The sequence below is a fragment of the Oncorhynchus mykiss genome, chromosome 9, assembly GCF_013265735.2.
Source record: "Oncorhynchus mykiss isolate Arlee chromosome 9, USDA_OmykA_1.1, whole genome shotgun sequence".
In the NCBI taxonomy this organism is placed as follows: Eukaryota; Metazoa; Chordata; class Actinopteri; order Salmoniformes; family Salmonidae; genus Oncorhynchus; species Oncorhynchus mykiss.
The window spans coordinates 62,105,232-62,133,217 of NC_048573.1; the positions used below are offsets into that span (position 1 = coordinate 62,105,232).

General features: G+C 41.6%; 1 protein-coding gene across 1 annotated transcript in view; it reads right to left on the reverse strand.

The window, feature by feature from the left end:
* Positions 1 to 403: 403 nt before the first annotated feature.
* Positions 404 to 27,986, reverse strand: part of LOC110532587 (von Willebrand factor A domain-containing protein 5B1) — a 57,467-nt gene continuing 29,884 nt past the window's right edge. The window contains exons 10-19 of the mRNA XM_036988601.1: positions 26,104 to 26,311; positions 23,550 to 23,752; positions 20,489 to 20,756; positions 19,917 to 20,225; positions 19,550 to 19,687; positions 19,195 to 19,317; positions 17,777 to 17,848; positions 17,398 to 17,473; positions 10,193 to 10,316; positions 404 to 2,085 (exon numbers count right to left, since the gene is read on the reverse strand). Coding sequence (XP_036844496.1) covers positions 1,318 to 2,085; positions 10,193 to 10,316; positions 17,398 to 17,473; positions 17,777 to 17,848; positions 19,195 to 19,317; positions 19,550 to 19,687; positions 19,917 to 20,225; positions 20,489 to 20,756; positions 23,550 to 23,752; positions 26,104 to 26,311 — 2,289 coding nt within the window. The 3' untranslated portion in view covers positions 404 to 1,317. The remainder of the gene's footprint in view (positions 2,086 to 10,192; positions 10,317 to 17,397; positions 17,474 to 17,776; positions 17,849 to 19,194; positions 19,318 to 19,549; positions 19,688 to 19,916; positions 20,226 to 20,488; positions 20,757 to 23,549; positions 23,753 to 26,103; positions 26,312 to 27,986) is intronic.

The following is a 27,986-nucleotide window of genomic DNA, read 5'->3' on the forward strand; positions in this document are numbered from 1 at the left end:
AAGGACAAAGGAAAGAAAATGACAAAGGAAAGGAAAGGACAAAGGAAAGGAAATGACAAAGGACAAAGGAAAGGAAAGGACAAAGGAAAGGACAAAGGAAAGAAAAGGACAAAGGACAAAGGAAAGGAAAGGACAAAGGACAAAGGAAAGAAAAGGACAAAGGACAAAGGAAAGGAAAGGACAAAGGAAAGGACAAAGGAAAGGAAAGGACAAAGGAAAGGAAAGGACAAAGGAAAGGAAATGACAAAGGAAAGGAAAGGACAAAGGACAAAGGAAAGGAAAGGACAAATGAAAGGACAAAGGAAAGAAAAGGACAAAGGAAAGGAAATGACAAAGGAAAGGAAATGACAAAGGAAAGGAAAGGACAAAGGAAAGAAAAGGACAAAGGAAAGGAAAGGACAAAGGAAAGAAAAGGACAAAGGAAAGAAAAGGACAAAGGAAAGGAAAGGACAAAGGAAAGGAAAGGACAAAGGAAAGGAAAGGACAAAGGAAAGGACAGAAAAAGTAATTTCTTTCATCCAAATTGAAAGTTTCTATCACATTATTCAGAATACCTACAAAAGAAAACACGCTGAGCATTTTTTTATATCAAACAATAACAACAGAGAAATAACAGCAGAGAAACATCTAAATACCTATTTCTGATAACCAATCTTTGTTTGTGTTTAATCATTGTTAGGCACTTACGGCTGATGAATACAAAATAAACAGCGATAAAAGGACGGTTTCTAAACCAATATGAAGACATCAAACATGAGAAGAGGAATTGGCCATAGTTGGCAAGACACAAACAGATCTGGGACCAGGCAAATTTTCATATATCACAATATTGATTTTGAAATGATTGTGACGATCAAACACATTAGATGCAATATAAATAATTGTAAAAGTCTCATGGGAATTGTTTTGGCATATTCTCTCGTCATTGGACATCAATATGATGGAAATATTAAACATAAAGAAAACAATACATATATTTTCATAAACTTCTATTTTTTAGAATATGTTCGTTTACTCTTACACTTCTGATTTCCTTCACCATGTGAATAGAATCACGTTTAAACAGACCCATAGCTGGTAAATGTATCCACCCAAAGGGTGCCAACAAGCAAGTTTGTGACTCTGGGAAGCTTCTGACAGGTTTAGAAGTTATCATAACAGAATCAATTCTACGACACAATGCTCACAATAGCTGCACTAACAAATTTGGCAATACTCAAAATGGCAAAAAATAAATAGTAAATAAAGCATTAGTCAGTTAGCATAGCATAGTTGGATATGTCCTGATGGAGGACGGTGCATGCGATGCAATCAGCCTCAGACACTGTTGGGGTTGTAGCAGAGCATGTTGAGCTGCAGGTTCTCGTCCCAGTGTCTGAGGATGATAAAGAGCTGGTTGGCAGCAGACTTGACTGAGGCTAAGTCCTTTCCTTCAGGGATGGTCTGGGCACTGAGCCACATGCTAGCCTTAGCTGCTATCAGCTCCCACTCTATGAAGTAGCTGGCCGAGCTGTGCTCCAGCCAGGCCAGGGCTACAGCCGTGGCCCACACCATGCCCTCCGTATTCAGCCTCTTCCTGGACCCCGGGCCACCAGGAGGCGCTGCAGGGGGTGTTTCCACGCTCTCCGACTCCGAGTCCCTTCTGCTGTCTGTCTGGGAGTGAGGGGAGAGAGGGTGCTCGGCGTAGGTGGTGGAGGTAGGGGTGGAGGGGCCGCCTAGGAAGGAAGGAGAAGACCCAGGCCAACCCTCAGTCCGTGGACTCCTGGCCAGGTGAGAGGGGCTATGCCCCCCTTGTCTGTGGCTGCTGACAACCAGGTCTCCAGGCTTGTGCTGGTGGTGGCCTGCCAGGCTGGTTTCTGTCTCCTTAGCTGAGCTCTCAAACGGAGATGGAGAGGTGGACCTGTGGCTGTCGTCTGCAGCGCTGCTGTTTGAGCGGCGGCTGGCTGAGTGGGAGACGTGGTGACCCAGACTGACCCGGTGGCTGGTGAAGGGAGACGTCCACTTCAGCTTGTCCATGGACACGTTGATGGCCTCACACAGAGCGATGTCCAGGCAGAACGCACCACATGCCAACTGTAAGGACACCTGTACCAGAGAGAGGTAGTTTAATACAAATTGTGAAATATATTTTCCTTTATTATGTTCCCCTAACCCTCACCTAATTGGAGTAAACTAATGGTAAACACAAAGGCTTCAACTCCAAGTTTACACATACTATATACATGTATTTTATAATAGGTATCTTCTGTTTGTTTTTAGTCCCATCCTTCAGCTACTCTCAACCCCTCCCATCTATCTCTGAAGACCATCTAGTTTATATATTTTTCAACTGTGCTGTGATGTTTCAAAAAAGTTCTGAACCTTTCTATTATCATAGTTTCTACAGATTGTAAACTAAAGATACAATTTTTTGCTAAAAGTATTATTATATTATTGATCGATTGACTATGACTTTTCAAATCACCCAGCAGTGCTATTGGCAGAGTTAGCTCCAGGTAAATGTTGTAATTCTTCAGCCATTTCTGAACCTGCAACCAAAAACAAGCTACTGTACATATGGACAGTATCAAAACAAATTATCTAATGATTCTGTCTATTCGTAGCAAAACCTGCAGAGGTAGGATGGTTCTATCCCCCATATACAGTGCCTTACAAAAGTATTCACCCTCCTTGGTGTTTTTCCTATTTTGTTTCATTACAACCATAAATTGGATTTCATGTATTGGACATACACAAAATAGTCCAAATTGGTGAAGTGAAATGAAAAAAAAAATAATAATATATATATATTTTTTTAAACATGTAAAAACAGAAAAGTGGTGTGTGCATATGTATTCACCCCCTTTGGCTATGAAGCCCCTAAATAAGATCTGGTGCAGCCAATTACCTTCAGAAGTCACATAATTAGTTAAATAAAGTCTACCTGTGTGCAATCTAAGTGTCATATGATCTGAGTATACATACACCTGTTCTGAAAGGCCCCAGAGTCTGCAACACCACTAAGCAAAGGGCACCACCAAGCAAGCAGCACTATGAAGACCAAGGAGTTTTCCAAACAGGTCAGGGATAAAGTCCCCACAGTGAAGCATGGTGGTGGCAGCATCATGCTGTGGGGATGTTTTTCATCGGCAGGGACTGGGAAACTGGTCAGAATTGAAGGAATGATGGATAGAGCTAAATACAGGGAAATTCTTGAGGGAAACCTGTTTCAATCTTCCAGAGATTTGAGACTGGGACAGAGGTTCACCTTCCAGCAGGACAATTACTCTAAGCATACTGCTAAAGCGACTCTCGACTGGTTTAAGGGGAACATTTAAATATATTGGAATGGCCTATTCAAAGCACAGACCTCAATCCAATTGAGATTCTGTGGTATGACTTAACAACGGGACAGTTGTAAATCATGCAGCGCCTTGTGTTACGATCACAGATTTTAGAGAAACAACAAATGTCGGTACAGATAAGTGTCTTACAAGCTGAAAGCTTAAATTATTGTTAATATAACTGCACTGTCCAATATACAGTAGCTATTCCTGCGAAAAAATGCCATGCTATTGCTTGAGTAGAGCTCTTAACAACAAAACACTTTTTTCACCTCGATAGGTTTGATAAATTCACCTCTGAAGGTGAAATGTGTACTTAAATCAGAGCAAGATTTCAGAATGTATCATCCAAAGGGTCCCAGAGATAACATGAAGTGTCGTTTTAGTTAGATAAATCCCAGAAATGTCCTTGTTTTCCATGAAAACATACATAAAATGAGTTGCAAAATAAATAGGAAATATAGTCAAGGTGCTGACAAGGTTATAAATAATGATTTTTAATTGAAATAATAATTGTTGGCCTTCAAACTTTGCTTTGGTCAAAGAATCCTCCATTTGCAGCAATTACAGCCTTGCAGACCTTTTGCATTCTAGTTGTCAATTTCTTGAGGTAATCTGAAGAAATTTCACCCCATGCTTCCTGAAGCACCTCCCACAAGTTGGATTGGCTTGATGGGCATTTCTTACGTACCATATGGTCAAGCTACTCCCACACGCAGCTCAATAGGGTTGAGATCCGGTGACTGTGCTGGCCACTCCATTACAGACAGAATACCAGCTGACTGCTTCTTCCCTAAACAGTTCTTGCATAGTTTTGAGCTGTGCTTTGGGTCATTGTTCTGTTGTAGGAGGAAATTGGCTCCAATTAAGCGCCGTCCACAGGGTATGGCATGGCGTTGCAAAATGAAGTGAAAGCCTTCCTTCTTAAAGATTACTTTTACCCTGTACAAATCTCCCACTTTATCACCACCAAAGCACCCCAGACCATCACATTGCCTCCACCATGCTTGACAGATGTCATCAAGCACTCCTCCAGCATATTTTTTTTATTTTTTCTGCATCTAACAAATGTTCTTCTTTGTGATCCGAACACCTCAAACTTAGATTTGTCTGTCCATAACACTTCCTTCCAATCTTCCTCTGTCCATTGTCTGTGTTCTTTTGCCAATCTTAAACTTTCATTTTTATTGGCCAGTCTGAGATATGGCTTTTTCTTTGCAACTCTGCCTAGAAGGCCGGCATCCCAGAGTTGCCTCTTCACTGTTGATGTTGAGACTGGTGTTTTGCGGGTACTATTTAATGAAGCTGCCAGTTGAGGACTTGTGAGGCGTCTGTTTCTCAAACTAGACACTCGAATGTACTTGTCCTCTTGCTCAGTTGTGCACCGGGGCCTCCCACTTCTATTCTGGTTAGAGCTAGTTTGCGCTGTTCTGTGAAGGGAGTTGACACAGCATTGTACATGATCTTCAGTTTATTTGCAATTTCTCGCATGGAATAGCCTTCATTTCTCAGAACAAGAATAGACTGATGAGTTTGAAGAGAAAGGTTTTAGTTTCTGCCCATTATGTGCCTGGAATCGAACCCACAAATGTTGATGCTCCAGATCCTCAACTAGTCTAAAGAAGGCCAGTTTTATTGCTTCGTTAATAATCAGAATCACAGTTTTCAGCTGTGCTAACATAATTGCAAAAGGGTTTTCTAATGATCAATTAGCCTTTTAAAATGATAAACTTGGATTAGCTAACACAACGTTCCATTGGAACGCAAGAGTGATGGTTTCTGATAATGGGCCTCTGTACACCTATGTAGATATTCCATAAAGAATCTGCCGTTTCCAGCTGCAGTCATTTACAACATTAACATTAACAATGTCTACACTGTATTTCGGATCAATTTGATGTTGTTTTAATGGACAACGAGTTTTATTTTCTTTCAAAAACTTGATTAAAAAAAAGGAAGGCCTTCGTCCATAGAGTTGAAGTCGGAAGTTGACATACACTTAGGTTGGAGTCATTGAAACTTCAACCATTCCACACATTGATTGTTAACAAACTATAGTTTTGGCAAGTTGGTTAGGACATCTACTTTGTGCATGACACATTTTTCCAACAATTGTTTACAGACAGATTATTTCAATTACAATTCACTGTATCACAATTCCAGTGGGTCAGAAGTTTACATATACTAAGTTGAATGTGGCTTTACACAGCTTGGAAAATTCCAGAAAATGATGTCATGGCTTTAGAAGCATATGATAGGCTAATTGACATCATTTGATTGGAGGTGTACCTGTGGATGTATTTCAAGGCCTACCTTCAAACTCAGTGCCTCTCTGCTTGACATCATGGGAAAATCAAAAGAAATCAGCCAAGACCTCAGAAAAAAAATTGTAGACATCCACCTCTGCAATTTCCAAACGCCTGAAGGTACCACATTCATCTGCACAAACAATAGTAACCATGAGACCACGCAGCCATCATACCGCTCAGGAAGGAGACGCGTTTTGTCTCCTAGAGATGAAAATACTTGGTGCAAAATGTGCAAATCAATCTCAGAACAACAGCAAAGGACCTTGTGAAGATGCTGGAGGAAACAGGTAAAAAATCATCTATATCCACAGTAAAACGAGTCCTATATCGACATAACCTGAAAGGCCGCTCAGCAAGGAAGAACTCACTGCTCCAAAACCGCCATAAAAAAAGCCAGACTATGGTTTGCAACTGCACATGGGGAAAATCACAAAAATCTTACTTTTTGGAGAAATGTCATCTGGTCGGATGAAACAAAAATAGAACTGTTTGGCCATAATGACCATCGTTATGTTTGGAGGAAAAAGGGGGAGGCTTGCAAGCCGAAGAACACCATCCCAACCGTGAAGCACGGGGGTGGTAGCATCATGTTGTGGGGGTGCTTTGCTGCAGGAGGGACTGGTGCACTTCACAAAATAGATGGCATCATGAGGAAGCAAACTTATGTGGATTTATTGAAGCAACATCTCAAGACACCAGTCAGGAAGATAAAGCTTGGTTGCAAATGGGTCTTCCAAATGAACAATGACCCCAAGCATACTTCCAAAGTTGTGGCAAAATGGCTTAAGGACAACAAAGTCAAGGTATTGGAGTGGCCATCACATAGCCCTCACCTCAATCCCATAGAAAATGTGACTCAGTTACACCAGCTCTGTCAGGAGGAATGGGCAAAAATTATTTAATGACCATAATTTTCCACTTGTCTGACCGCTTGCATGATGACGAGTTTCTCACCCGACTGGCCTATCTGGGTGGTGTTTTTTCTCGACTGAAGGATCTGTATCTAGGATTACAGGGACTCTGCTTAACTATATTCAATGTGCGGGACAAAATTGAGGCTATGATTAAGACGTTGGAGCTCCTCTCTGTCTGCATTAACAAGGACAACACACGTCTTTCCATTATTGTATGATTTTGTGTGCAAATTAACTCAAGCTTACGGACAATGTCAAACGTGATATAGCAAAGCACCTGAGTGAGTTGGGTGCGCAATTATGCAGGGACTTAACCCAAAATGGATGTCACAAACAACTGGATTCGTTATCCCTTTCATGCCCTGCCTCCTGTCCACTTACCGATATCTGAACAAGAGAGCCTTATTGAAATTGCAACAAGTGGTTCTGTCAAAATGTTATTTAATCAGAAGCCACTGCCAGATTTCTGGATTGGGCTGTGCTCAGAATATCCTGCCTTGGAAAATTGCGCTGTTAAGACACTGATACCCTTTGTAACCACGTACTTACACTACCGTTCAAAAGTTTGGGGTCACTTAGAAATGTCCTTGTTTTTGAAAGAAAATCACATTTTTTTGTCTATTAAAATAACATCAAATTGATCAGAAATACAGTGTAGAGATTGTTAATGTTGTAAATAACTATTGTAGCTGGAAACAGCTGATTTTTTACAGAATATCTACATAGGCATACAGAGGCCCATTATCAGCAACCATCACTCCTGTGTTCCAATGGCACGTTGTATTAGTTAATCCAAGTTTATCATTTTAAAAGGCTAATTGATCATTAGAAAACCCTTTTGCAATTATGTTAGCACAGCTGAAAACTGTGGTTCTGATTAAAGAAGCAATAAAACTGGCCTTCTTTAGACTAGTTGAGTATCTGGAGCATCAGCATTTGTGGGTTCGATTTCAGGCTCAAAATGGCCAGAAACAAAGACATTTCTTCTGAAACTCGTCAGTCTATTCTTGTTCTGAGAAATGAAGGCTATTCCATGCGAGAAATTGCAAAGAAACTGAAGATCTCGTACAACGCTGTGTACTATTCCTATCACAGAACAGCGCAAACTGGCGCTAACCAGAATAGAAAGAGGAGTGGGAGGCCCCGGTGCACAACTGAGCAAGAGGACAAGTACTTTCGAGTGTCTAGATTGAGAAACACCAATAGTGAAGAAGCGACTCCGGGATGCTGGCCTTCTAGGCAGAGTTGCAAAGAAAAAGCCATATCCCAGACTGGCCAATAAAAAGAAAAGATTAAGATAGGCAAAAGTAATAATAATAATAATAATTTTGCACGCCCAATTTTCAGTTTTTGATTTGTTAAAAAAGTTTGAAATATCCAATAAATGTCGTTCACTTCATGATTGTGTCCCACTTGTTGTTGATTCTTCACAAAAAAATACAGTTTTATATCTTTATGTTTGAAGCCTGAAATGTGGCAAAAGGTCGCAAAGTTCAAGGGGGCCGAATACTTTCGCAAGGCACTGTATCCGAACAAAATTGAAAGCTCTCTCTGTCACAACCCCTCCTCGCTGACACACATGGGCTCTGGCATTTGCAACCATTTTCCTTTTTCACTCACTTAACTCCACACTTTTCCAAACACAAAAACATCCACCTCACCTTCCATCACATGCCCAAACACTGTGTCTATGTCCTGTGTTTTATCCCTCCTACATGTTTATTCCTACCTCATTTCAGACTTTTGCAAACTTTTTCATTATTATCCTTTCTTCTAATGCAGTCTTTTATCTATTTATATATACTATAAATAGAAAGTTGAATACTAATTATTTTACAACATTCCCTATCTTGAACGGTATAGTCTATTGTAGTTTATTTCTTTATCAGTTTGTTGTATTTTATTGTAAAAAAATAATAATAATACAATCCCTACCATGGTTAGTATTGGGTGTTCCATTATTTGACTCTGGGAAATATTTAGAATAGCTTAGGAGGAGTCTTGGTGTCTGAACAGTTGGTCACAGTTTATCGACTACGAGAGCTAAAGGTTTCCCTTTAAATCTATTCACCTTGAAGAGTGAGTACAGAACCTTGCACCGTTCTGCAATTTCCTTTGGGAACTGCTCATTCATGCTTATTTTCATGCCAGCGGTTATTTTATCTTTAATATTCTATCTTTAAAGAATGCAAATTTGTCAACATTTGGGTGCTCATATCTCTGTCCCAAACAGTGTACACGTTTGAGTTTGTCGAGTCTCGCCTGGGATCGGTAGTACTTACAGAAATAACTATTTCCCTACACCTTAACATCTTCGCCCTCATTTTCTTTGATACCAGTAAGTACCAGATTTTCTCCCATTGTTGCAGCTTTTTTGTCTTCAACTCCTTTATATCTTTACTGACTAGTTCAAGTATGCCCAGACGAGACGGCCTACAGGGAGGAGGTGAGGGACCTCGGAGTGTGGTGTCAGGAAAATAACCTCATACTCAATGTCAACAAAACAAAGGAGATGATCGTGGACTTCAGGAAACAGCAGAGGGAGCACCCCCCTATCCACATCGACGAGACAGTAGTGGAGAGGGTGGAAAGTTTTAAGTTCCTCGGTGTACACATCACGGACAAACTGAAATGGTCCACCCACACAGACAGCGAGGTGAAGAAGGCACAGAAGCGCCTCTTCAACCTCAGGAGGCTGAAGAAATTGGGCTTGTCACCAAAAACACTCACAACCTTTTACAGATGCACAATCGAGAGCATCCTGTCAGACTGTATCACCGCCTGGTACAGCAACTGCTCTGCCCATAACCGTAAGGCTCTCCAGAGGGTAGTGAGGTCTGCACAACGCATCACTGGGGGCAAACTACCTGCCCTCCAGGACACCTACACCACCCGATGTCACAGGAAGGCCAAAAAGATCATCAAGGACAACAACCATCCGTGCCACTGCCTGTTCACCCCGCTATCATCCAGAAGGCGAGGTCAGTACAGGTGCATCAAAGCTGGGGCCGAGAGACTGAAAAACAGCTTCTATCTCAAGACCATCAGACTGTTAAACAGCCATCACTAACATGGAGTGGCTGCTGCCAACATACTGACTCAACTCTAGCCACTTTAATAATGGAACAATTGATGTAATAAATGTATCACTAGCCACTTTAAACAATGCCACTTTATATAATGTTTACATACCCTGCATTACTCATCTCATATGTTCATATGTATATACTGTACTCTATACCATCTACTGCATCTTGCCTATCCCGTTCGGCCATCGCTCATTCATATATTTTTAATGTACATATTCTTATTCATTCCTTTACACTTGTGTGTATAAGGTAGTTGTTGTGAAATTGTTAGGTTAGATTACTTGTTAGATATTACTGCATGGCCGGAACTAGAAGCACAAGCATTTCGCTACACTCGCATTAACATCTGCTAACCATGTGTATGTGACAAATAACATTTGATTTGATTTGAGTTTATCATTTCACTTTAATATTTTCAAAAACATGCCCTTTTGTCAATGGTGAATTACAGTTAACATTCTTAAAATCTATGTAGAACATATGGGCAGTTGGTTGTATTTAGATCCAGCGAACAGTCTTTTAACTAAAACGAATGGTGCACCTGTGCAGCAACGCACCAGAGGAATGTAGTCTTTGTTCTCGTTCTCACTCTCCCCCACAGAGTCGCTGGTTTTGCTGTGTGAGCGAAACATGAAGCCCCTGGCTGCCCGGGTCAGGAGTCTCGTCCGGTTGAGAGTCAGCCTGTAGAGTAGAGGAGAGGAATGCAACACCTCGAGTTCAACTTGACCTTTCATTCATTACCATTTGTGAGTACAAGTACATTCATTGGAATTTCTCTGCGACGTAAAGGAGCATACACAGCCCTTATTATTGTCTTACCATGACCCTGCCATTTTCAGCACATACATATAGCTCAATAAAATAACAACTGAACTCAATAAACACCAAATGCCTCTTCCGTTTGTTATTTCATGACAAAAAAGGACGCTCCAGGATAAGTGGTCAATGCGAATTTTAAGATCTTTCCATCAATAGAACTCAATAGCATCCTAAAGAATATAATGGACCTCAAGGGCCCTGGCACACAGTGAAGTGGTTTTCATTTTGTTAAAGGATGGGAAAAGGGCCATTTTTCCTCACACTGAACAATGTATGAATGGTGCCTAGCGGACAAAAGCACCTGAGTGGTAATGTGTGCCTCAGAGATAAAGGTGATATCGGGGTGAGGTGAAGAAAGGAGATGTATAAGGATTCTGTTGAGCTGTGTTGTTATTAAAGCTCTACCTCCTCACAGAGTAATTATAGACATCTCTCTAAATGTATTTTTTTATCCAAGATCTTTGAAAAAGTTGTTTTCAAGCAAATGGTGGCTTGTCGGGCTTGCACTCACTTCACAGCATAGAAACTGATTTATTGAAAGTCAGTAATGACCTTCTGTTGGCTGCTGATGCCGGTGAAAGCTATATTCTAGTTATTTTGGATCTCAGTGCCGCGTTTGATACTATTGATCATACTGTAACATCCTTGTTGACCAGCTGGAGAGGTGGGTGGGAATCTCCAGTGTTGCCCTCGACTGGTTCAGGTCATATCTATGACCTGAACCAGTAGTTTCTTGGTGAGCATGGGTGGTTCAGTATTGTCCCCAGCACCTATTCACTATGATATTAGCAGCCCTTACTGCTGCTCGATCATCCTATTTTTCCAACTTAATTGAGGAAAATAAGAACAATCCGAAATGTATTTCTGATACTGTCGCAAAGCTAACTAAAAAGCAGCATTCCCCAAGTGAGGATGGCTTTCACTTCAGCAGTAATAAATTCATGAACTTCTTTGAGGAAAAGATCATAACTATTAGAAAGCAAATTACGGACGCCTTTTTAAATCTGCGTATTCCTTCAAAAATTTTAGAAAAGGCTGCTGCGCGGCAACTCACTGCCTTCCTGAAGACAAACAATGTATACGAAATGCTTCAGTCTGGTTTTAGACCCCATCATAGCACTGAGACTGCACTTGTGAAGGTGGTAAATTACCTTTTAATGGCAGACCGAGGCTCTGCATCTGTCCTCATGCTCCTAGACCTTAGTGCTGCTTTTGATACCATCGATCACCACATTCTTTTGGAGAGATTGGAAACCCAAATTGGTCTACAAGGACAAGTTCTGGCCTGGTTTAGATCTTATCTGTCGGAATTATATCAGTTTGTCTCTGTGAATGGTTTTTCCTCTGACAAATCAACTGTTAATTTTGGTATTCCTCAAGTTTCCGTTTTAGGACCACTATTGTTTTCACTTTATATTTTACCTCTTGGGGATGTCATTCAAAAACATAATGTTAACTTTCACTGCTATGCGGATGACACACAGCTCTACATTTCAATGAAACATGGTGAAGCCCCAAAATTGCCCTCGCTAGAAGCCTGTGTTTCAGATATAAGGAAGTGGATGGCTGCAAACTTTCTACTTTTAAACTCAGACAAAACAGAGATGCTTGTTTTAGGTCCCAAGAAACAAAGAGATCTTCTGTTGAATCTGACAATTAATCTTAATGGTTGTACAGTCGTCTCAAATAAAACTGTGAAGGACCTCGGCGTTACTCTGGACCCGGATTTCTCTTTTGACGAACATATCAAGACTGTTTCAAGGACAGCTTTTTTCCATCTACGTAAAATTGCAAAAATCTGAAACTTTCTGTCCAAAAATGATGCAGAAAATTAATCCATGCCCTTGTTACTTCTAGGTTAGACTACTGCAATGCTCTACTTTCCGGCTACCCGGATAAAGCACTAAATAAACTTCAGTTAGTGCTAAATACGGCTGCTAGAATCCTGACTAGAACCAAAATATTTGATCATATTACTCCAGTGCTAGCCTCCCTACACTGGCTTCCTGTCAAGGCAAGGGCTTATTTCAAGGTTGTACTGTTAACCTACAAAGCATTACATGGGCTTGCTCCTACCTATCTCTCTGATTTGGTCCTGCCGTACATACGGTACCTACACGTACGCTACGGTCACAAGACGCAGGCCTCCTAATTTTCCCTAGAATTTCTAAGCAAACAGCTGGAGGCAGGGCTTTCTCCTATACTGTAGAGCTCCATTTTAATGCAATGTTCTGCCTACCCATGTGAGAGACGCAAACTTGGTCTCAACCTTTAAGTCTTTATTGAAGACTCATCTCTTCAGTGGGTAATATGATTTTAGTGTAGTCTGGCCCAGGAGTGTGAAGGGGAACGGAAAGGCCCTGGAGCAACGAACCGCCCTTGCTGTCTCTGCCTGGCCGGTTCCCCTCTTTCCGCTGGGATTCTCTGCCTCTAACCCTATTACAGGGGCTGAGTCACTGGCTTACTGGTGCTCTTTCATGCCGTCCCTGGGAGGGGTGCGTCACTTGAGTGGGTTGAGTCACTGATGTGATCTTCCTGTCTAGGTTGGCACCCCCCCCCCCCTTGGGTTGTGCCGTAGCGGAGATCTTTGTGGGCTATACTCGGCCTTGTCTCAGGATGGTAAGTTGGTGGTTGAAGATATCCCTCTAGTGGTGTGGGGGCTGTGCTTTGGCAAAGTGGGTGGGGTTATATCCTTCCTGTTTGGCCCTGTCCGGGGGAATCATCGGATGGGGCCACAGTGTCTCCTGACCCCTCCTGTCTCAGCCTCCAGTATTTATGCTGCAGTAGTTTATGTGTCGGGGGGCTAGGGTCAGTTTGTTATATCTGGAGTACTTCTCCTGTCTTTTTCCGGTGTCCTGTGTAAATTTAAGTATGCTCTCTATAATTCTCTCTTTCTCTCTTTCTTTCTCTCTCTCGGAGGACCTGAGCCCTAGGACCATGCCTCAGGACTACCTGGCATTATGACTCCTTGCTGTCCCCAGTCCACCTGGCCATGCTGCTGCTCCAGTTTCAACTGTTCTGCCTGCGGCTATGGAATCCTGACCTGTTCACCGGACGTGCTACCTGTCCCAGACCTATTATCATCTTGGCCATGTTCTGTTATAATCTCCACCCGGCACAGCCAGAAGAGGACTGGCCACCCCTCATAGCCTGGTTCCTCTCTAGGTTTCTTCCTAGGTTTTGGCCTTTCGAGGGAGTTTTTCCTAGCCAATGTGCTTCAACACCTGCATTGCTTGCTGTTTGGGGTTTTAGGCTGGGTTTCTGTACAGCACTTTGAGATATCAGCTGATGTACGAAGGGCTATATAGATACATTTGATTTGATTTTGATTTGATGTCCCTCAGGGGTCAATTCTGGGCCACATCCTTTTTTACCCTGTACATTCTTCCCCTTGGTGACATCTTCCGCAATCATTGTGGCGCAAATCCAATGCAAGTCAATGGTACCTATATTAAGCATTTTCGTGCTTCATCTAAGAGTATTTAAAATTGATGTGTAGCTCAACAGTCACTTTTTGAGATTTAGATGTTTTAATAGCTGTTCTAACATAAGATAAATCATATGGATTACTTTATTCCTGCTGTGGAGATTGCATCACAAAACCCTCTGTTATAAAAAAAACAATAAACTGTGGTCACTAAACCTATCATGTACCCTCTCCAGAATATACAGTGAGCTCCAAAAGTATTGGGACTGCGACATATTTTTGGTTGTTTTGGCTCTGTACTCCAGCACTTTGAACAATGACTATGAGGTTAAAGTGCAGATTGTCAGATTTAATTTGAGGGTATTTCATTCATAACGGGTGCATAATCCCCCCATTTTAGGAGTCCAAAAGTATTGGAACAAATTCACTTATGTGTATTAAAGAAGTCAAAAGTTTAGTATTTGGTCCCATATTCCTAGCATCATCAAGCTGTGACTTGTTGGATCTATTTGTTGTTTGTTTTAGTTGTGTTTCAGATTATTTTTATTTTTATTTTTATTTTGTTTCAGATTATTATTTTGGAGTCACTTTTACGGTAAATAAGATTAGAATATGTTTCTAAACATTTCTATATTACTGTGGATGCTACCATGATTACAGATAATTCTGAATGAATCGAGTGAGAAAGTTACATCTCACCACAATAACAGGGCAGGTTAGGGAGGTATTTGTGCATCTGTAACATTCTTCATTATTCACAATTCATTCAGGATTATCTGTAATCATAGTAGCATTCACATTAATGTAGAAGTATTTAGAAACATATTATATTGCTATTTACAATAAAAGTGACTCCAAATTGATACAATACATTTTCTACCATTCATTTCGGACACAAAATAATCTGAAACACAACCAAAACAAACAGAAAATGCATCCAACAAGTTTGTAGAGTCACAAGCTTGATGTAACCATTGTGTGCTAGGAATATTGGACCAAATACTTGTCATGCCCTGACCATAGAGAACCATTGTTTCTCTATGGTATAGTAGGTCAGGGCGTGACTAGGGGGAGATTTAGAATATGTATGTCTATGTTGTATTGTAGTTTATTATTTCTATGTGGCTATTCTAATTTTCATATTTCTAGGTTGGTGTGCTTGATATGGTTCCCAATTAGAGGCAGCTGGTTATCGTTGTCTCTAATTGGGGATCATATTTAAGACGCATTTTTTCCACCTGTGTTTTATGGGATATTGTTTTGAGTTAGTGCAAGTAGCACCGATGTAGTCACGGTTCGGTGTTAATTTAGTTTGTTCTATCTGTATTGTTTCACTAAATAAAGATGTGGAACCCAGATCACGCTGCACGTTGGCCCGAGTATGCTTCAAACGATTGTGACAATACTACACCTTTGACTGCTTTAATACACATATAAGTGAAATTGTTCCAATACTTTTGGTCCACTAAAATGGGGGGACTACAGAGAAAGTCGGAAGTTTACATACACTTAGGTTGGAGTCATTAAAACTCATTTTTGAAAAACTTGTTAACAAACTATAGTTTTGGCAAGTCGGTTAGGACATATACTTTGTGCATGACAAGTAATTTTTCCAACAATTGTTTACAGACAGATTATTTCACTTACAATTCACTATCACAGTTCCAGTGGGTCAGAAGTTTACATACACTAAGTTGACTGCCTTTAAACAGCTTGGAAAATTCCAGAAATTGATGTCATGGCTTTAGAAGCTTCTGATAGGCTAATTGACATCATTTGAGTCAATTGGAGGTGTACCTGTGGATGTATTTCAAGGCCTACCTTCAAACTCAGTGCCTCATTGCTTGACATCATGGGAAAATCTAAAGAAATCAGAAAACAAATTCTAGACCTCCACAAGTCTGGTTCCTCCTTGGGAGCAATTTCCAAATTGGAAATTTCCCAATTCATCTGCACAAACAATAGTACGCAAGTATAAACACCATGGGACCACGCAGCCGTCATACCGCTCAGGAAGGAGACGCATTCTGTCTCATAGAGATGAACGTACTTTGGTGCGAAAAGGGCAAATCAATCCCAGAACAGCAGCAAAGGACCTTGTGAAGATGCTGGAGGAAACAGGTACAAAATAATCTATATCCACAGTAAAACGAGTCCTATATCGACATAACCTGAAAGGCCGCTCAGCAAGGAAGAAGTCACTGCTCCAAAACCGCCATAAAAAAGCCAGACTACGGTTTGCAACTGCACATGGGGACAAAGATCATACTTTTTGGAGAAATGTCCTCTGGTCTGATGAAACAAAAATAGAACTGTTTGGCCATAATGACCATGGTTATGTTTGGAGGAAAATGGGTAGGCTTGCAAGCTAAAGAACACCTTCCCAACCATGAAGCACGGGTGTGGCAGCATCATGTTGTGGGGGTGCTTTGCTGCAGGAGGGACTGGTGCACATTCTTAAAATAATAAAGTGGTGACCCTAACTGACCTAAAACAGGGAATTTTTACTAGGATTAAATGTCAGGCATTGTGAAAAACTGAGTTTAAATGTATTTGTCTAAGGTGTATGTAAACTTTCGACTTCAACTGTATGTACAAAAAGTGCTGTAATGTCAAAATATATATGGATATGGATGAAAATACCTTCAAATTAAAACTGACAGTCTGCACTTTAACCTCATAGTCATTGTATCATTTAAAATCCGAAGTGCAGCAACCAATCAAATTGTGCCAGCTGAGAAACAGTTGTGCGTGGCAGTGCAGAGGAACATTGGCGGGTGAATTCAGATGGAGCCCTTGGAAAGATGATACCCCAAATTATTATTTTCGGTTATAAAGACGACGCTGTATCAACAAAAAACAGATTGCAACTTGCAAAACATGCGGGAAGAAAATTACAGACGGAGGCGCAACAATTTCCCACTTTGTTCGTCATTTGAAGCTGCATAAAGAACGGTATGTCGTGGCTAATATAGCCGACAGCTATATAATTTATAATTTACTAGTGTAGCATGTAGAATATAATGTTTATTTGGAAAGTAATAAATAGATAGATATCTTTAAAAGCATTCATTATTTGCGTAAATGTAATATACTACCTATTACTCTTGTTAAAATATGAAATACTATTACATTTGGTGAAGAGCACATTATGACTTGTTTAGGACTCGAAACTCAAAGTTTAGGACTTGAGACTTGACTTGGACTTGCCTGTCTTGACTTCGGACTTGACTTGGGACTTGACTTGGGACTTGAGTGCTAAGATTTGAGACTTACTTGTGACTTGTAAAACAATGACTTGGTCCCACCTCTGCTAAGTAGCATCACATCATGCAAACAATCATTATAACTGCAAAAGTGTATTATGCATGCCGATTACACAAAACAATGTAACTCAGTGAATTGAAAATCCCTCCGCTGTCCCCATTTATCAATTGGCCATGAAACAGCACTAGCGGTACAGTTAGTATGTTATTGTCCCTGACAGTCTCCAGCCTGGCCCTCTCCATCACCCACTTGGCTGAGAAGAGGCTCTCCACCGACTTCTGGTCTGAGGTCACCGACGGGCTCCTCTGAGAGGCTGAGACAGAGAGAGAGAGAGACGGGTCACGCTAGTATTCCATTTAGCTATTTTCTCTCTCCCCTGAGCTCAAGACTCCACTCCACACAACACTGCCACAGAGATCACAGATAAAAGACACCTATAGAGGCCTGGCAGCCACAACAGAGGACACACACAATCTAGCAGCTGTGTGTATGTGTGTGTGTTGATGACATCTTATCAATGTAGACCATAAGAAAACAAATGCGCTTTTCTCAGTTGCTCGATTTGGAAGCCAGTCATTTAACCTTGAAAGCAAAACAGGACAGATAAAAAGGACAGATAAAAACTCACCATCTGTAAAGCTGCATCTTTCCCAGGTAGAGGATGAGGGGGTGCTACATGGAGAGGCCCCATCTCCCAAACCTAAAACCCACCGAAAAGATAGGTCAATGCCATTTGAAAAGTATCACTCTGGACAACATGAACGGTATACTATATGTGTAAAACATTAAAAGCATCTGGATATTAAAACCTGTCAGATCTGTCTGTTTGGCAGGCAGATGACCTCTTCAAACTATCACTTGTTAAAATGGCGACGGAGAAAAAGGCAGACGTTTTACCCGTCCCCAACCGATTGTGTTTTTTTGTGTTTTTTGTAACTTATTTTGTACATAATGTTGCCGCTACCGTCTCTTATGACTGAAAATAACTTCTGGACATCAGGATTGCGATTACTCACCACGGACTGGCAGAATCCATGGTAAATAACAGCTAGTGCACGATATCTAAGGAAGTCTCGAGCTATTGCTTGCCTGAGGTAGAGTATCTCATGATAAACTGTAGACCACACGATCTACCTAGAGAGTTTTAATCTGTATTTTTCATAGCTGTTGAGCTGTAGCTGTTGCATTGAATGAGCTGTATTCCGCCATAAGCAAACAAGAAAACGCTCACCCAAAGGCGGTGCTCCTAGTAGCCGGGGACTTTAATGCAGGGAAACTTAAATCCATTTACAGAATTTCTATCAGCATGTCAAATGTACAACCAGAGGAAAAAAACTCTGGACAACCTTTACTCTACACACAGAGACACATACAAAGCTCTCCCTCGTCCTCCATTAGGCAAATCTGACCATAATTCTATCCTCCTGATTCCTGCTCACAAGCAAAAATTTATCTAGTGACTAGATCAATAAAAAGTGGTCAGATGAAGCAGATGCTAAGCTACAGGACTGTTTTGCTATAACAGACTGGAATATGTTCCGGGATTCCTCCAATGGCATTGAGGAGTACACCACCTCAGTCATTGACTTCATCAATAACTGCATCTACCCCCAAGCCATAAGACTCCTGAACACCTAATCAAATGGCTACCCAGACTATTTGCATTGCCCCCCACCCCCCTCCTTTACACCGCTGCTACTCTCTGTTGTTGTCATCTATGCATAGTCACTTAAATAACTCTACCTACATGTGTAATATTACCTCAACTAACCGGTGTCCTGCACATTGACTCTGTACCGGTACCCCCCTGTATATAGTCTCGCTATTGTTATTTTACTGCTGCTCTTTAATTACTTGTTACTTTTATTTCTTATTCTTATCCCAATTTTTTTGAACTGCATTGTTGGTTAGGGGCTCGTAAGGTCTTCTCCTGTTGTATTTGGCGCATGCGACTAATGAAATTTGATTTGAGTTGTCACACATTTTCAAACATTCTTCCTCTCACATACAAATGTTGATTAGTATGTAGTATGGTGAAGATCTTACTGGTGGGCAGGTGTCCGTCCTCAGCCTCCTCTGACATGCAGCCAGACTGGGAGCGTCCCAGTCCGATGGAGTAACCCCGGTTCTTCCTGTTCCCAGAGCGTGAGCCCTTTTTCAGACCTTTACCTGAAACACCCAACAGCAGCTTTCAACACAGACATCATTGATTTCCTAACCAACAGTGCTATTATGGTCTTAGAACTCTACAAAAAAGAACTCTTTTGTACTATTAAAGAACAAAGTTACGTTATCTTTAATAAAGGTCAGAAGAAGTGTCATGACAATGGGTCAAAAAATATATAAAAACTCAGTGCCATACAATGTGCATGTATACATACCATGAACAGGAGTGTCTCACCTGGGTTGACGTAGTCGATATAGGTCTGTAGATATTCATTAGTGTCCAGATCAACGGGCACAAAGGCAGTGTATTTGCTGAGAATGTTACAGGCCTTGCTGGTGTGAATGGCATATAACCGGTATCTTCTGCCAGAACCTGAGAAATCACATGTTGTTGTCACTTCATCATCTCATGATTTACATAAATTCCATAAAATAATATTTGGAGAAATCCGCAATCTGATTTCTCACCTGAAATCCTCATCATTAGCACAAAGTTGTCACTATTTGATACAGCAAACTATTACCAAAACAAGACGATAAAGACACCAATCACTACAAAAGATACCATCTGAGCATTGAGATATTACCCATGTCTTACATACCATGCTCAATCTCACACTCCTGATCTACCATGTGCTCAAAGTCCTGAATGATGGAACGTCCAGCCAGGTGATGGAACGTTTCATTCCAGAGTTCCTCGTGAACTTTCTCTTCCCGCTCTCTGCCCTTCAGGTAGGGCTCTATGTCAAAGGTCACCTCCCACTTGACTGGCTTCCCACAGAGCAGGCCAGACACCACAACCTTACAGAACCCCTTCCCCACTTCCCTGTCCTGAGGGGCTGAGATCAGGTCTGGGGTGGCTGGAGGCTCCTGGGGGGTTTCGATCTCACACAGCTGATTAGGGTAGCAGTCTGGTAACACAACAATAAGGAGTAGTTAGGCTGTTTGTCTGGATATTAGTTGTTGAATATATTAGGTCACTACTAGTCAAATGCAGTGACGGGCTGAATTTAATTTACTGTGCTTATCAGATAATTACCCATCCTTAATACCCATCATTAAAACTATCCATAATTAGAACTACTTTACTTGAAGAGAATATTAATGTTTGAGGGACTGTATGTGTCTACCACGATCTTTAGGGTGAGTAGGAGGGCTGTGGTTGTGGACCTACCTGCGTCTCCGAAGCTGCTGACAGAGGGGTCAGTGGAGGACGAGCCGTCCTCCCCAACGGTGCTCCTGGCTCCTCCTAAGGCGTGCTCTGTATAAGCCCAGCTCCTGGTGGCTCTGGCCTGCAGCTTGGAGCCGGGGGAGTGGGCCTGCTCTGGCGCCGCCTCTTGGGGAGCCCCCTCCTGCTGGGGGGAGGACCTGTGAGAAGCCCCATTGGTAGGGCACCCCCTGATGGCCGTGGCAGATGTGGCACACAAGCTCACCAGCTGTGGCTGTCAGGGGTTAGACATAAAACGCCAGATACATTCTGAATATCTGTTACGATATTGCTTGCACCACAATTTAAATGAGTCGATGTCAATTTGTATCAAATGTTTTGTCATAGAGTACCAGTCAAAGTTTGGACACACCTATTCATTCAAGGGTTTTTCTTTATTTTTTTTACTATTTTCTTCATTGTAGAATAATAGTGAAGATATCAAAACTATAAAATAACACATATGGAATCATGTAGTAACCAGTGTTAAACAATTCTAAATATATTTTATATTTGAGATTCTTCAAAGGAGCCACCCTTTGCCTTGACAGCATTGCACACTCTTGGCATTCTCTCAACCAGCTTCATGAGGTAGTCACCTGGAATGCATTTCAATTGTGCCCTGTTAAAAGTTAATTTGTGGAAGTTCTTTCCTTCTTAATGTGTTTGAGCCAATAAGTTGAGTTGTGACAAGGTAGGGGTGGTATACAGAAGATAGCCCTATTTGGTAAAAGGCCAAGTCCATAATATGGCAAGAACAGCTCAAATGAGCAAAGAGAAATGACAGTCCATCATTACTTTAAGACATGAAGGTCAGTCAATCAGGAAAATGTCAAGAACTTTGAGAGTTTCTTCAAGTGCAGTCGCAAAAATTATCATGCGCTATGATGAAACCGGCTCTCATGAGAACCGGCATAGGAAAGGAAGACCCAGAGTTACCTCTGCTGCAGAGGATAAGTTCAATAGAGTTACCAGACTCAGAAATTGCAGCCCAAATAAATGCTTCACAGAGTTCAAGTAAGACACATCTCAACATCAGCTATTCAGAGGAGACTGCGTGAATCAGGCCTTTATGGTCAAAATGCTGAATCCACTACTTATGGACACCAATAAGAAGAAGAGACTTGCTTGGGCCAAGAAACATGAGCAATGGACATTAGACCAGTGGAAATCTGTCCTTTGGTCTGATGAGTCCAAATTTTCAATTTTTGATGTGATGGTGTAGGGGTGCTTTGCTGGTAACATAGTCAGTGATTTATTTAGAATTCAAGACACACTTAACCAGGATGGCTACCACAGCATTCTACAGCGATACGCCATCACCATCTGGTTTGAGCTTAGTGGTACTATCATTTGTTTTTCAACAGGACCATGACCCAAAACACACCTCCAGGATGGAGAGTGATGGAGTGTTGCATCAGATGGCCTGGCCTCCACAATCACCCAACCTCAACCCAATTTAGATAGCTTGGGATGAGTTGGCCCGCAAAGTGAAGGAAAAGCAGCCAACAAGTGTTCAGCGTATGTGGGAACTCCTTCAAGACTGTTGGAAAAGCATTCCTCATGAAACTGGTTGAGAGAATGCCAAGAGTGTGCAAAGCTGTCATCAAGGTAAATGGTGGCTACTTTGAAGAATCTCAAATATAAAATATATTTGATTTGTTTAACACTTTTTTGGTTACTACTGTACATGATTCCATATGTGTTGTTTCATAGTTTTGATGTCTTCACTATTATTCTACAATTTAGAAAATAGTCAAAATAAAGAAAAACCCTGGAATGAGTAGGTGTGTCCAAACTTTTAACTGGTACCATAAAACCTGTTTGTTTTAATAAGCAGATCAATAATCTCAGCACCCAGTACCAAATCACTGGTAACTATCACAGTTTGCAGATCAATGTCAATTCCCAAGTAATGTTAGATATGTGCGTACTGGTAGCGAAGTCAGGTGCAGGAGAGTAGAGATTTGTGAACAGGCGCACACTTTATTTAGGCAAAAGTGCAAAACAGTCACAATAATTATGTTTAACAATAAACATCATAGTGAAAAATAACACAGAAAAAACAAGCCAGTCTGGCGCGTCAACAATACACACGTAACACAAACAATCTCAGACAAAGACATGATGGGGAACAGAGGAGTAAATACATGTAGATTGATTGGGGAATGAAAACCAGGTGTGTAGGGAACAAGACAAAACAAATGGATACATGAAAATTGGAGCGGCGATGGCTAGAAAGCCGGTGACGTCGACCGCCGAATGCAGCCCGAACAAGGAGAGGAGCCGACTTCGCAGGAAGTCGTGACAAGTAAATAATTTGTACAAGGACAGGTACCATTGAGAGACAGGTGAGCCTTGTCTTGATTATGCCAATATTCTTCAGGCAACTTTCACACCGTATATTGTCAATCGTGAAATTATTGTGGCCCTCATTAGTGATGAGAGCACCTTCTTCTTTTGTACTCTTGATTACACTCCAACTCATCCCAAGGTCAGATAGCTTTCTCCCAGCCCTTTTGTACTTCTCCAATGCCACTGTAATATCAACATTGACTGCTTGGGTTGTTTTGCTGCCAGGCATAGCGAAAGAGAGTTGAGATTTTAATATCCGTGTACATGCACAACCAAAACACCTGATGCAGAAATATCAACCTATAAAAACCAACCTGGTTCTTACTTTCCCTATGAAAGCATATTATTTTTGCTCCAATGTCTTACGTATTCTGTAATGTTCTCAAATGGCTTTTGTGTGGTTAAGAATTAATAATAAATTGAACTGTCCTTAAAGGATTCCATTTGAAGATTGAACCGTGGATCAAATTAAGTCTTGTTTCTAACGTATCCTATACATGTTTTTATTTTCTAGAAAAATTCCCCTCATAGTCATTGTTCTTCAAATTAAAAGTAGAGTGGGAGATTGACGAAGAAGAGAGAGACACAGTAGGAACAGTGGACACAGGGATCGAACCCCAGTCGAGAGCCAGATCTGTTGCCAGTGCAACAATATTACAGACTCTGCACTCACCTGGCATTCAGTCTTCCACTGTGCTCCATAGTCGGGGCTGGTCTGTCCATTCAGCTCCTGGACCTTAGCTCTCCTCAGCGGGTGCTTCCCCTCTACAGAGCAGGGGTCACTGGGAGTGTAGGTCTTCTTCATGTTGGGGTTGTAGTCCACTATCTGGTTGGTGCTATACCCACGTCTTCTAGGTGATGTTTTACTGTCCATTCCTATGGGTTTGTGAAAAGATTACAATCAGTTTTGCGCACAAATAAACATGACTGAGTGATCATGTCTCTCAGGTAATAAAAATGGCGGGGGTGTATGCCTTATGATTAACGACTCATGGTGTGATCATAACAACATGACTGTTTTGTTCACCTGACCTAGAATTCCTTACAATCAAATGCTGACTACATTATCTTCCAAGAGAATTCTCTTCGATTATAGTCACAGCCATGTATAGCAAATACCTCAACGGCCCTGAAAGAACTTCACTGGACTCTGGACTATGTAAACTGTAAACCATACATCCTGAGGTTGCATTTATTGTAGCTGGGAATTTTAACAAAGATAATCTAAGAACAAGGCTTCCTAAATTCTATCAGCATATCGAATGCGCGACACGAGCTGGTAGCATTCTCGACCATTGCTACTCTAACTTTCGCGACGCATACAAAGCCCTCCCCTGCCCTCCCTTTGGCAAATCTGACCATGACTCCATTTTGTTGCTCCCAGCCTATAGACAGAAACTAAAACAGTAAACGCCCGTGCTCAGGTCTATCCAACGCTGGTCTGACCAATTGGATTCCATGCTTCAAGATCGCTTCGATCACGTGTGGACTGGGATATGTTCCAGGTAGCCTCAGACAACAACATTGATGTATATACACTAACTTCCCTAACCAGAAACCGTGGATTGATGGCAGCATTTGAGCAATACTGAAAGCGCAAACCACCGCTTTTAATCATGGCATAGCGACTGGAAACATTACCAAATACAAACAGTATAGCTATTCCCTCCGCAAGGCAACCAAACAAGCAAAGCGTCAGTATAGAGACAAATTAGAGTCGCAATTCAATGGATCGAGACGTATGTGGCAAGGTCTACAGCCAATCATGGATTACAAAAATAAAATATCAACGTCTTGCTCCCAGACAAATTAAAAAAATTCTTTGTTCGCTTTGAGGATAATACAGTGCCACTGACACAGCCCACTCCAAAGCCTGTGGGCTCTCCTTCACCGTGGCCAACGTGAGTAAAACATTTAAACGTGTTAACCCTCGCAAGGCTGCTGGCCAAGACGGCATCCCTAGCCGTGTCCTCAGAGCATGCGTAGACCAGCTGGCTGGTGTGTTTACGAACATATTCAATCAATCCCTATCCCAGTCTGCTGTGCCCACATGATTTAAGATGGCCACCATTGTTCCTGTTCCCAAGAAAGCTAAGGTAACTGAAGTAAATTACTATTGACACCGTAGCACTCACTTCTGTCATCATGAAGTGCTTTGAGAGACTAGTCAAGGATCATATCACCTCCACCCTACCTGATACCCTAGACCCACTCCAATTTGCTTACCGTCCCAATAGGTCCACAGATGACACAATCGCCATCACACTGCACACTGCCGTATCCCATCTGGACAAGAGGAATACCTATGTAAGAATGCTGTTCATTGACTACAGCTCAGAATTTAACACAATAGTACCCTCCAAACTCGTCATTAAGCTCGAGACCCTGGGTTTCGACCCCGCCCTGTGCAACTGGGTCCTGGACTTTCTGACAGGCCTCCACCAGGTGGTGAGGGTAGGAAACAACATCTCTACCGAGCTGATCCTCAACACTGGGGCCCCACTAGGGTACATTCTCAGCCCTCTCCTGTACTCCCAAAATTTTACAGATGCACAATCGAGAGCATCCTGTATCACCGCCCGTTTCGGCAACAGCTCTGCCCACAACGGCAAGGCTCTCCAGAGGGTAGTGCGGTCTGCACAACGCATCACCGGGGACAAACTACCTGCCCTCCAGGACACCTACAGCACCTGATGTCACAGGAAGGCCAAAAATATCATCAAGGACAACAACCACCCGAGCCACTGCATATTCAGCCCGCTATCATCCAGAAGGTGAGGTCAGTACAGGTGCATCAAAGCTGGGACCGAGAGACTGAAAAACAGCTTCTATGTCAAGGCCTTCAGACTGTTAAACAGCCATCACTAAATTACTCATCTCATATGTATATACTGTATTCTATACCATCGACTGCATCTGCCTATGCCGCACGGACATCGCTCATCCATATATTTATTTATATGTACATATTCTTATTCATTCCTTTACATTTGTGTGTATAAGGTAGTCATTGTGAATTTGTTAGATTACTTGTTAGATATTACTTCACTGTCAGAACTAGAAGCACAAGCATTTCTATACACTCGCATTAATATCTGCTAACCATGTGTATGTGACCAATAAAATTAGATTTGATTTGATGTCTGACTGAGTCATCGTTACTGTGTGCATTGGACAACATTTAAACCAGTGGAAATGCAGAGATGATCAAACCTCTGGATTCTTACCCATGTTGTTATGCTTAGTGGGGCCAGGGCTGCTCTCTGACATGGAGTCTTGGTAGGAGTCAAACAGAGGGCTGGAGTGTATGTCCCTGTGGGTTCCCTGACAGTCAGAGAAGCCTGTAGTCGTCCCTGGGTCCTCCTCTTGGGAGTGGTAGAACACGGAGCTGGCTGAGTCATTGGAACGCATCATACTGTAGTGCTTCCTCTTATCCTGGTGGAAGAGTTGAATGGGAAATGTGTGAGTCCTGTATATCTACACCACTTGAGAGACAGTAATTGACAGTTGCTGATAGAGACATTAATTTCAAGATATTGTTTTTCAACACATTTTCAAAGAGGATATACAGTTGTCGGAAGTATACATACACTTAAGGTTGGGGTCATTAACATTTTTCAACCACTCTCCAAATTTCTTATTTTTGGCAAGTCGGTTAGGACATCTACTTTGTGCATGACACAAGTCATTTTTCCAACAATTGTTTACAGGCAGATTATTTCACTTACAATTCACTGTATCACAATTCCAGTGGTTCAGACGTTTACATACACTAAGTTGACTGTGCCTTTGAACAGCTTGGGAAAATTCCAGAAAATTATGTCATGGCTTTAGAAGCTACTGATAGGCTAATTGACATAATTTGAGTCAATTGGAGGTGTACCTGTGGATGTATTTCAAGGCCTACCTTAAACTTGACATCACGGGAAAATCAAAAGAAATCAGCCAAGACCTCAGAAAAATAATTGTAGACCTCCACAAGTTTGGTTCACCATGGGACCACGCAGCCGTCATACCGCTCAGGAAGGAGACATGTTCTGTCTCCTAGAGATGAACGTACTTTGGTGCGAAAAGTGCAAATCATCCCAGAACAACAGCAAAGGACCTTGTGAAGATGCTGGAGGAAACAGGTACAAAAGTATTTATATCCACAGTAAAATTAGTCCTTATATCGACATAACCTGAAAGGCCGCTCAGCAAGGAAGAAGTCACTGCTCCTAAACCGCCATAAAAAAGCCAGACTACGGTTTGCAACTGCACATGGGGACAAAGATCATACTTTTTGCAGAAATGTCATCTGGTCTGATTAAACAAAAATAGAACTGTTTGGCCATAATTACCATGGTTATGTTTGGAGGAAAAAGGGGTAGGCTTGCAAGCCGAAGAACACAATCCCAACCGTGAAGCACGGGGGTGGCAGCATCATGTTGTGGGGTGCTTTGCTGCAGAAGGGACTGGTGCACTTCACAAAATAGATGGCATCATGAGGTATGACAATTATGTGGATATATTGAAGCAACATCTCAAGACATCAGTCAGGAAGTTAAAGCTTAGTCAGAAATGGGTCTTCCAAATGGACAATGACCCCAAGCATACTTCCAAGTTGCAAAATTGCTTAAGGACAACAAAGTCAAGGTATTGCAGTGGCCATTACAAAGCCCTGACCTCATTCCTATAGAAAATGTGTGGGCAGAACTGAAAAAGTGTGTGTGAGCAAGGAGGCCTACAAACCTGACTCAGTTACACCAGCTCTGTCAGGAGGAATGGGCCAAAATTCACCCAACTTATTGTGGGAAGTTTGTGGAAGGCTACCTGAAACTTTTGACCCAAGTTAAACAATTTAAAGGTAACACTACCAAAAAAGAATAGAGTGTATGTAAACTTCTGACCCACTGGGAATGTGATGAAAGAAATAAAAGCTGAAATAAATAATTATCTCTGCTATTATTATGACATTTCACATTCTTAAAATAAAGTGGTGATCCTAACTGACCTAAGACAGGGAATTTTTACTAGGATTAAATGTCAGGAATTGTGAAAAACTGAGCTTAAATGTTTTTGGCTAAGGTGTATATAAACGTCCGACTCCAACTGTATATATAAAAATGAT